The sequence below is a fragment of the Protobothrops mucrosquamatus genome, unplaced genomic scaffold (assembly GCF_001527695.2).
Source record: "Protobothrops mucrosquamatus isolate PMUCROS unplaced genomic scaffold, P.Mucros_1.0 scaffold_73, whole genome shotgun sequence".
Taxonomy (NCBI): Eukaryota; Metazoa; Chordata; class Lepidosauria; order Squamata; family Viperidae; genus Protobothrops; species Protobothrops mucrosquamatus.
This window is the reverse complement of record NW_015386149.1, coordinates 203,200-214,593: the sequence shown is the minus strand read 5'-3', so window position 1 is coordinate 214,593 and position 11,394 is coordinate 203,200. Positions and strand designations below refer to the sequence as shown.

The window sequence follows — 11,394 nt, the reverse complement described above, 5'->3', positions numbered from 1 at the left end:
TCACCCATATCAACTCCCAGGTATCCATAGATATTGTTTCTCCTATATTTTGAGCCCATTTAATCATACAATCTTTAACTAGCTCAGTTTCTGAATCCAATTCTAATAAAACATTATATATCCTTCTAATATGTCCTTTAGCATCATCCCTTACTTGTTTCAAAAAATTCCCATCTTCCATAAAAAAAACAGTTTTTTTTATCAATTCGCCATCTCTTGAATTTGTCTATACACAAGCCAGGAAAAGTCTGGCTCACCCCCTCCCATCTATCTAATTTTTTAACCACCCAACTCCCTCATAAGGGGCTCTAGGCAGTGTATTTGTTTATATTTCCTATTTCTTAAACGAGACAGTTAATACTGGGGCTGGCCAGCAATCAATTATTCACAAAGAGGATTTTGAAGTTAACACTCACAAACACGAAGGCTCCATGACCATAGAATTCTGCTCCTAATCACCATGATGCCAAAACAGTAGATGCTTCATGACATTTTCATGCTTGGATCACAATATTGCATATAAGTATGTAAAAGGTGTGTAGTCTATCATAATGCACAATTTGTCACTTGCCTTCTCCTGTACACACCCATTTTGTGACAAAGAGTAAGGCTTCAGAAAGCATTTACTCCTTACATTTATGAAGATCAATATACCCTTGATGCAAACTGTCACTCGGGCAACTTGATTGGTGGTTAAACCTTCATTCCAGGCACTTGTCTATGTTTGCTCATCCCTGCTACAATGTAAGAAATGGAGCTGAGGTGATTTTTCCTGCCAGCAAGTGAGTTTCATGCAAAGGAAAACAATGCCAAATGAATTGCTACAGGTAGTCCTTGACTGACAACCGTTTTGCTTAGTGATAGTTCAAAGTTATAACAGCACTGAAAAAATGACATATGACTTGTTTTTCACACTTATTTTTTTAATCAACTTTATTTTATTCAAAAAAATTAAAACTCAAAATCCAAAAGAAAAAAATTTAAGAGACAAAACAAAATAAAACAAAACATTGAAAAAGTATGAATTAAAAAAATAACAAAAACACATATTATTCCCCCTAGTTGAACACTAACCAAACTATTGCAATAGTAATAGCTTCCCTCCCCTTGCAAAACAAGTCCAACGTTTATAAGCTTGTATAACTGTTTGCAACCTAATTGATCTGTCATACATTACATATGTAAAAGAAAATAATAGTTGGAAGCTGGCTGGGAAGATTGTAAATGGCAATCATGTGAACCTGGGATGCTGCCATCACTGTAAATACATGCTGGTTGGCAGGTGCCCAAATTTTGATCACATGACCATGAGGATGCTGCAATAGTCATAAGTCCCCACTCAGCACCACTTTCACGTTGAATGGTCACTAAGTAAATGGTTCTTGTTTAGCCATACTTGGGACCGGCAACTTGGTCATTAAGTAAAGTGGTCGCTAAGTGAAACTGTGACCATGCTTATGATCTTGCTTCCCCTGACCTTTGCTTTATAGACCTTCAAAGGTCGTAAATGCCAGGATTTGTCAGAAAGTTGCTTTTTCATCATCCTTGTAACTGAATATTTGCTAAGCAAGGCCATTACTAAACGAGGACTACCTGTGTTTTCAAAGAGTTATACTTAAAACAATTTCTAGCTCTCTTCTGAGCAGCATTTGTCAACTCAAGCTCTGTTAGGTGACCTATAAGAAAGAAGCAAAATCAGAATATTCAGGGCAGACTTCTTGCCATAGCAGCAGTCTGATTTTGAAATACTCCATTCTTTTTGATTTCCCTCACTGTTGCTGCAAGGAACTGCTGAGCTAGAACTCTCTGGCTCCCAAAACCAAGAAAGACATGGTGAGTTTCTTCTAAGCAGTTTCCTTTATGGTTACACACCCATAGACAGAAATCTTGCCCCAACTAAGGCAAACTACTTGCATCATATACTCTGAGAACTCCTAAGGAGGAGCTGTCTAGACCAGACGTTGTGTCATGGTTCCGATAGACAAGACCATATAAATCAGAACTCCGAGGCTTGAGATTTCCTCAAAGAACATGTTTATTGGTTACATAGTATCCGCATGGTCAAAAGTGAAACCAAGTCTGAACTTCCTTTCAGAAAGCAACAATATTACAAAGTTGAACTTCCCACCCCAGAGCTGTGCAATCAGCTACATTCCCCAATAGAATAGTTTTGTGGGATTTCTAACTAAATGCTCCAGCCCCTACCTAACTGACAAATGACCTTGGTTCCCATGGGACAGTAAAATGTTTTGACTAGTAGAAATCCTCCCCACCCACCCACCCCAATCCTGTGGCAACTTAGAACAAAGGAAATGGCTGCAGCCAGGTTCGTTGTAGAATTGACACATTGTGATTTTCAATCGCAGACTGCAAAAAAATATTGATACGCATTGTGAAGCGTCTTACCAAAATGTTTCTTTTGCCTCTTTATTTTTCCTAAACAGGTAATTGTTGAAAAAAATAAGCAGGGGAATAAATCAGCAGTGAGAGAAATGCTCTATAGGATAATACAGAAGAAAGAATGGCTCTCACCCTTTCTAGAAGCCCTGCGTGAAGCTGGTCATGCAAACATGGCTGCTTACATAAGCGGGGATCCAAACGGTAATAATATAATTTCATTTGGCGTATGTTCATGTTTTGATAAATGTTTGTGTACTGATGGTGTGCTTATTTCCAAAGGAAATAATTTTGCACAGGTTACGTAAACCTAGGAGCATAACTGTATGTTTCAAATATGATTGGCTTATATTTTTAACAGGAAAATAATTGAGCAGTCTTGAATCAAAATAAACTGAATCACTTCTGACCTATGCTTACAGATAGTCCTCAACTTGCAACCATTTGTTTAGTGGCCATTTGAAGTTACAACAGGCCTGAAAGTGGTGATTTATGACTCGTGCTTGCACTTGCGTTCCCATGGTCACATGATGAAAATTTGGACGCTTGGCAACCAACATGTATTTTATGATAGTTTGCGGTATCCCAGTGTTACATGATCATTTGACCTTCCTAGCCAGTTTCCAACAGGTACAATCCGTGGGGAAAGCTAGATTTGCCTAATAACTACATGATTTATTTTAACGACCACATGAGTCAATTAATGATTGTAGCAGAAGAGGTTGTGAAGTTGGGCATGGCTTGCTTAATGATGGCCTTAGCAACAGGAGTTCCGATCCCAATTATGATTGTAAGTTAGGGGCTCCCTGTATTTTTATATATTGGTAGAGTCTGATAATATTGTGTTGGAGATTATTACTTACTTTATTTGTTTCTACATTTACTTAGGAATAAGGTACACTAAAAACATTGAAAGGTGTTTCTAAATAGACAACTTGTAGATCTATTCTTTATTGGCTACAAACTTATTTCAGTAGGACTTAATTTCTCTTGAGTTGTCATGGTCTGTGGTCTGATTTCCATTTTTCTCCTCATCTTTAAAGCTACACTTCAAAGCTTCAAGCCTTCTGAAAATTCTCTACTTTCAAAAATTGATTCTTGCTACTGTGCTTTGTAACTCTTCAGTTAAGGTTCCTTCATACCTGTTATTTGGGTGCATATATGAATAAGGACAGCCACTGACAGATGGAAGTTCTGATCATAAAACTTCCAAGATTTCTTTCAGTTTAGCCCTGAGCACATCCCAAATTGTATATTAGAAACTGAAGTCCATTATTTTTTTTGTAGGTCATTAATTGAGCAGTTATTTAAATGAATAAGCTTCAGTTATGGGTTTTTATTTTGGTTGAACAGAACAAGGCGTAAATGGAGCCTCTGATTCATCAAACGAAATGTATGAGGCACCAAGTTCTGAAGTTGTGGAGAATCTGCAGCCAAGAATTGAATTACAAGAAACTCCAGAGGATGAGGAGAATGCATCAGAAAAATCACTTGAAGACCTCCTTGCAATTTCAGGTGATTTGTCATCTACCAGTGTTTTTATAATTTGTAGAACTGATCAGTAATATTGTAAGTGTGGATGCCATTACATATATGATACACTAGATGGCATTCAGGGTTCTCCAAGAATTTTTAATTAAAGGAGCCCAAAAACTGTTTTTCTTCCAATTTAACATTTTGGGAGGAAAGCATGCACAATATTAGGTAAAATCACTTCATGGTGTTTTCTGTCTGAAAGGTTTGCTGTCCTCTGATATAATCAGTTTAACTAAATCTGTGCCAAATCTCCCTCATATTAAAGACATTGGGTCCCGAACTTTTCAGGAAGTAATGGTGTGCACCATGAAAGCACTAAGACTAGTTTTGTGTTCTTCCTCTACTCTCCAAGAGTAAAAAGAAAGGGTCCTTCTTTGGCACCAAAGCAGCTACAACCGTCTTTCATACGCCTGCCTTCCAAAATCTCATGAGAAGGCTGCACACATTTTAGACAAATCCATGTGCAATTTGGACAAGGGGTAGACAGTGAACAAGGGGTAGACAGTGAAGAAGAATAGAATAGACAGGGGTAGACAGTGAAGAAGAATAGAATAGACAGGGGTAGACAGTGAAGAAGAATAGAATAGAGCTGGAAGGGACCTTGGAGGTCTTCTAGTCCAGCCCCTTGCTCAAGCAGGAGAACCTATACCATCTCAGACAAGTGACTGTCCAGTCTCCTCTTAAAAACCTCCATTGGTGGAGCGCCCACGATTTCTGAGGGCAAACTGTTCCACTGGTTAATTGTCCTCACTGTTAGGAACTTTCTCCTTAATTCCAGGTTGCTTCTCGGGAAGAAGATTAGCACAGCCAGCAGCTCATGAAGGGCCAGGCTGGGGACACCTAGTCAGCAATAGCAGAAAAAAAACAGTGAAAATCATCTGTGGGTTGAAAGGCTAACAGAACCAGCGAGGGCAGGACAGCCAAAGGGGCATAGATTGGGAGGACGCAGGGCTTTTTTTCTCATAGAACGCCCAGAACGGAGTTCCAGCACCTTTTTTGGATGGAACCTTGTAGGGTAGGCAAGGCAGGTTGTATGACATGTGTGAGTTCCGGCACCTTTTTTTTTTTTTTTTTTTTAGAAAAAAAGCAGTGGGAGGGCGGATATAGGTATGTGGGTGAAATTGAGGCACCCTGGAGTCATAAGTGTGGGAGGCTGCCAAGCACCCAAATTTTGATCACATGATTACTGACGCATTGCAAGAGCTGTAACTTTGGGGACCAGTCATAAGGCCCTTTGTTCAGCAGCGCCGCACTTCAGTCACTAAACGAATGGCTGTAAGTCAAGGACTACCTGTATCTATTTTGTTTCATTCATATTAGTCTTTCCTTCTAATTCACAATCTTCTATATGCCATGCCAGTCAACATGGGTTCATAAGTATTGCTTTCACCACTCACCATCCTCAATTTTTTTTTTTATAAAATTTTTATTAATTTTTATAATTAAACAACAAATACCAATATGATGCATTTACATACACAAGCAAAAAAGATAATCCTACTCAATACATTTTCGGAGACGCTCGGCAGTCCCCACCTTGCCTCCACCCTCATACACTTTCCTCTCCTTCCTCCCCCTAGACCCACAACCTCTCCTCCTTCCTCCTTTCCACCTCCCTACATCCCATCTCCCTTCTTAACCACCTCATCGAGTGCAGCTTGGGGTACCAGCCGAGCATTTCCTCTTTTCAATACAATTCCATTATTTACCTATAATATATAAATACATCAATTTTTATCTATCCCCTAATCCCCTTTCCCCCTCCCCCCCCAGACTTCCCAGAACTGAGTACAGGAATAATCACATAATAATCCAAATTTGACCCAAACAACCCATTCATAATATAAACAAGTATAAACTTACTGTAACTCTAATATACATTCAACTTAACTATGAACTATATATATAAATTATATATAAAAATATAAGTAACAATAGCTAATCAAAAGCTATATGATAATTGTTCATTTCATATTTTCTCTGAATATAATCTATCCATCTTCTCCATACCAAAATAAATTTCTCTTGATACTGATCCTTCAGGTATGCGGATATTTTTGCCATTTCTGCAAAATATGAAACTTTCTGTCTCCAATCATCCATAGTCGGTAATATCTCCTTTTTCTCACCATCCTCAATTGATGGTTTTACACAAAACTTTTCAGCAAGATAAAAAGTATTTGTTACTGACATTAGTCATATTCTGCTAATGATGAGGGCAAAATACTGGTTAGTTTTGTCATGTTTTTGTCTCAACCAATAACCTGCTTTACCCCAAGAGTGTACTCTATGAAAGCTTGGACCTCTGATTTAAGACAATGTATTGTTACCAGCTAGAAAGTACATACATTTTACGTGCACATTCAGATTTCTGGGGTTACTTTTCAGTTTCCTAGCCTAACTATGGCTAACTGTAGCCTAGAACCAGCGTGGCCCAGTGGTTAAAATGCAGTATTGCAGGCTAATTCTGCCGACTGCCAGCAGTTTGGTCCTGAGTAGCTCAAGGTTGACTCAGCCTTCCATCCTTCCAAGGTCAGTAAAATGAGGACCTAGATTGTTAGGGGCAATATTCTGACTGTAAACTGCTTAGAGAGGACTGTAAAGCACTGTGAAGCAGAATATAAGTCTAAGTGCTATTGTTAGTGCTAACCAACCACCCTGGGTTTTCTCTAATCCAAGTAGTCTCTCATCCAAGTACTAAGTAGGTCCAACCCTGCTTAAGTTGCCTCCTTCAACCAAGGTTAGCTAGGTGCTTCCAACTACCCTACTTGGGTTACAATAACTTACATGCATGCAGTTTGCATTTTATTTAAAAACAAAAAAAATAGGGTTCTACTCTCTATACCTCCCCCCTACTCCATCTATTTATAAAGAGTGTTATATTAGGATCCAGTTCTGGTTGTGCCGTGCTACTTATACTATGAAAATATTGGTATGGGGAAGGAAGCAGTGGCATCAGTTCCCAGGAAATTGCATTACACTGGCCAGAATGGTTATCAGTCTAGCTTGATATTATCTGCCCTGATTACAAATAGCTTTCAAAATCTGTGTCTCTCTTGCTATGTCACAGTCACCAAAAGGACAAAAAGTGTTTTGGGGAGAAAGAGGATACATAGCTAGAAAAAGCATATGCATTCTGGGCTACATGTAGGAACTTTTAATTTTTTTTCTCTTTTCCAAAAAACAGTTGTTTCCCCTCCATTTCCCTCATCAGTTCCTCAACAGTTACAAATAAAGTGCCTTTCATAATCATTGTATAATTTCCCCCCTGTTAGAATTATTGGTGTGAACTTTCTCTGCCCAGAGCATCTCCTAGCACCTCCATTGCTGAAGGAGAAGACATAACTTTGCTTTCCTCCCCCCCCCATTGGAAACATAATCATGAGTCATTCCTGTTGTGATTCAGTTACATCTGTCTGTCCAAGAAATGTATATAAATTGATTCTGAGCTTGTTTAAACAAGAAAAAGAAGGTGCTCTGTTCTTAATTTAAATATGTTGTTCTCATCTCCAACTGCACAATCAGTCCTTTAAGTTTTCTAAAATAAGTAAGGGATTATATAAGTACTTAATCTTATAAATAAGAGATGGAATTATTGTTTCCAGCCCAGTATTTTGCTGGTATTGGCATTGTTCTAAATCAGGGGTGTCAAACTGCCGGCCCGTGGGCTGGATGCGTCATGCCAAAACCGTGCCCACCCCAGCTCCGGCAATGGGGAAAAAGTCGCAATACGTCACGTGACATTGCGAGTTTGACACCCCTGTTCTAAAAGAATCCTTTTTTATTTTATTTCTTCCCTCTCATATCTTCTCCTGTTGGAAGGGAAGAATGAATTTCATCCTTATAAGGCCACTGGCTGAGGTTGAATTTTGCAAAATAGGGCCCTGATTTTTATCTCAATTTTATACAAACGGATTAGTCCTATCTCACGGTTCCTAGGAGAGTCAAGTTTGTGATAAGTAGAAGTTTATGGAAACCTTAGTCATCCACCGTGAGATAAGTAGGAACAATCCTTCTAGACGAAGAAGACGACGTATTAGACAAAAAATCGGTGTTATTTAGGGTAACGTAGAACACAATTTACACCCAATCTATTTCGTTTAAATTTGTTATGGTCTCAAGCAAGGGGCTTCTTTGCACTGCCTAATTATGCCTTACCCAATATAAATCAAAAACAGCCAGTTTGGTCTAGTGATTAAGGCACCAGGCTACAAATCAAGAAACTGTGAGTGGTAGTTCTACCTTAGGTCACAAAACCAGCTGGGTGGCCTTGGACAAGTCTTTCTCTTTTAGCTCTAGAAAAGAGAAGGTAAGGGCAAAACAATTCTGAAATACACACAGAGAGAAAGGGAGGGAGTTGGATATGGGCAGCGCAGTGGTTAGAATGCAGTATTGCAGGCAAACTCTGTCCACAGCCAGGAGTTCGATCCTAACTGGATCAAGGTTGATTCAGCCTTCCATTCTTCTGAGGTCAGGATTGTTGGGGGCAATATGCAGTAGGCTCACTCTGCTTAGACAGGCTGTAGAGCACTATGGAGCGGTATATGAGGCCAAGTGCTATTGCTAGTTCTGTATTGATATGCATATGGAAATAGGCATATATAAATATACCTGTTTTAAACTTTGATTCCTCATCTTCGATTCCTCATGAGAGATTCCTATGCCTGAATATGATTCGTGTTTGTCTCCCAGTGTCTGAACTAGTGAAATTCACACAGAAAATACAAACAGGGGAAAAAAGCCTTTTAATGTTCATAAGTTTTCAGATGTGCTTTAAGCATTTCATAGCAGCTTCTAGCAATCTTATACTAACAGAAAAATCTACTTATTTAAAGAGAATAAGACTAAGGAAAGGGGCTACATTAAACAGCAAAGAATGTTAAATGGAGGCAGAAATAACCGTGCATCGTGACATTTACTCTTGTGCTTGTATATTCAACCTGCCAGAACCTGATGTCAGTTTGCAAGAAACAAATGCCTGTGATGTGAATGCAAACTTTGGACAGATGAACCTTTACAGTGATGATTCAGGTAGGACTTTTTTCCTTGTACTCTGGTAAGCATGAAATGAAATCAGAAGCATATGCTCAGTCAACTTTTTGTTGTGATAGAAGCTTCGTACACATGGCCATGTAGTGCAGCATCGGGGGGCTGCTGTGTTCTTTAATTTGTGTTACTGCTTCCTTTGCCTACAATGGAAGAGCAAAATAAAATAGTTACACAAAGTGTAAATTGTCTGAACCATTTCCATATGTAACTTAGAGTCTCTCTCTGCCGAACTGTGTGCTTCAATTCTCCCATAATCCTAGTTGATTATGCTATGTAGTTTTTAACAGCCTGTAACTTTTCTCACTGACCACTTTGCCTTGCCGAGTTTAGGTGCAAGCTTGCTAGATAATCCATTCACCTTGTTCCCCACAAAGACATGCATTCCCATATATGGTGCACATGTACCCTTCCGATCATGTTCCATGTGAGCCTGCTCACAGAAATAGGAAATTTAAGGTTAGATATAAAAAAGGAAAGCAGTCGAGCAAGAGATAGAAAGAAACGGTCCTCCTTCTAGTTTCTGGACATCTTTGTCACTCTTTTGCCTGAAATACTCCTGTGTTCTGGATCTACTGCAATTAGACATCCAGTATTTTACAGTCAGTATCTTTATCTATGTTAGCAACTACCTAGAAATGAGGGACATTAACTCTCAAATGGACAGAATTAGTACGATAAATAACATTAAATGATCTTATGTGGATACATGAGAAGTTGGCTTCATCCCAACAGGAAGCATAGCATCTAAGTGAGATCATCATAGGTTTAGCATATATCAATGTCCAAATAATCTGTGCAATCATATGGATTACTCATACATAATGGCAGGTTCATTGGATACAGCAGCAGTTAGGAAGATAGGCAAGAATTTCATAGTTTCTTAAATGAGGACAAAACATCAAAAAACCCTTTTGGGATATTGAATTGTAAGTAACCGTGTAGGCTGTCATAGACTTTTGAAGTAGGTAAAGCATAAGTATACTTTTTTTTTAAAAGGCATGTAAATCTTTGTCTCCAGCAAGGCTCTTGGAAAACCCCCAAGTTCTATGGATTGATTCTACCCGTGCTAATAATAGTATTTTAGTCATATGAATTGCTAGTTCCTACTTACAGTTTATGTGGGAGTCATCATACTCAAAGTAATAAATGCTTAAATAATAATTAAAAGAAATGGGAAATAAAATACAGTAAGGGCATGCCTGTATCTACCCATGGAGCAGCTAATTAATGTTAGACCTTGGTCATTGCATAACTAGATATATTAAAAATAAAAATAATAAAATGAGCATGCCCTGCTGGCTGGCTGGCTGGACCTCTAATTATCAGTTTTTTGAAAAACAGAAGAAAAAGAATGCTGTGACCTGAGGAACCAAAGTACAAGCCAATGTAACCTGGATCATCTGCTCTTCTTTGAGTAGTCGTTGTCATGGTGCTTGCCCAAATTTATCCACCTCCTGCCTCTGCCTACCCTCAGAGGGCAGTGGACTTATGTTCTTGGCAAGCCTGTATAAGATTGAAGCCAAAGTATAGAAAAGGTTATGACTTTTGAGAGAGAAAAAGAGAGATGGTGACAGATACTGAGATTACAGAATAACAGAGTTGGGAGGGACTTTGGAGGTCTTCTAGTCCAACCCCTTGCCCAAGCAGGAGACTCTATACCATTCTGGACAAATAGCTGTCCGGTCTCTTAAAAACCTTCAAAGTTGGAGTACCCACAGTTTCTGAAGGCAAGCCGTTCCACTAATTAATTTTCTCACTGTCAGAAAATTTCTCCTTAGCTGTAGGTTGAATTTCTCTTTGATAAGTTTCCATCTGTTACTTCTAATCTTGCCCTCAGATGCTTTGGAGAACTCAAATATTGGAAAACTTCTATCATGACATCCCTAGCCTTTCTCTTCATTAAACTAGACTTAGCTTTGTCTTTTCCCCCAAAATGTTTTTTTTTAATATTTATGTAATTATTATATTTTCATTTCAACCTTTGGTCTATGCATTCTTTCTTCTCACATTTGTTTTTGTCTTTTATTGCTTATTTTTTTTAAGAAAAATAAAAATATTAGCAGATAGTTAACATGGAAAAGAGATTAGGCCTAGATTTATTTCCATGCTCACTTGATTAAGTTACTGTTCTTAAAATTATATTATCTTAAAATTCTAAATCGTGAATAGAAAACAAGGACAACATATCTTTGAAGGGAAGAACAAAAGATCTATCACACTTCACATTCAGTGCTGTACACTGACTGTCTAACCATTAATTGTGATATCATATTCTGAATAGGCAATTCTGTTCAGTTATGCACTTATTCAATTCTGTTCAATTCTCACATTCTGACCATACAATGTTGGTTAATTATAGGAAATGGAATAAAATATTAAACCTGGAAATCACAATAGCATGTGCTCCTTTAT

At 38.3% G+C, this 11,394-nt stretch overlaps 1 protein-coding gene across 1 annotated transcript in view; it reads left to right on the top strand.

The window, feature by feature from the left end:
• LOC107285523 (interferon-induced helicase C domain-containing protein 1) overlaps positions 1-11,394 on the top strand; it is a gene marked incomplete at its 5' end in the record, with an annotated part of 48,153 nt that overhangs the window by 8,917 nt on the left and 27,842 nt on the right. Inside the window, 3 exons of the mRNA XM_029283692.1 lie at positions 2,445-2,601; positions 3,751-3,912; positions 8,881-8,964. Of these exons, the coding sequence (XP_029139525.1) occupies positions 2,445-2,601; positions 3,751-3,912; positions 8,881-8,964 (403 nt within the window). The remainder of the gene's footprint in view (positions 1-2,444; positions 2,602-3,750; positions 3,913-8,880; positions 8,965-11,394) is intronic.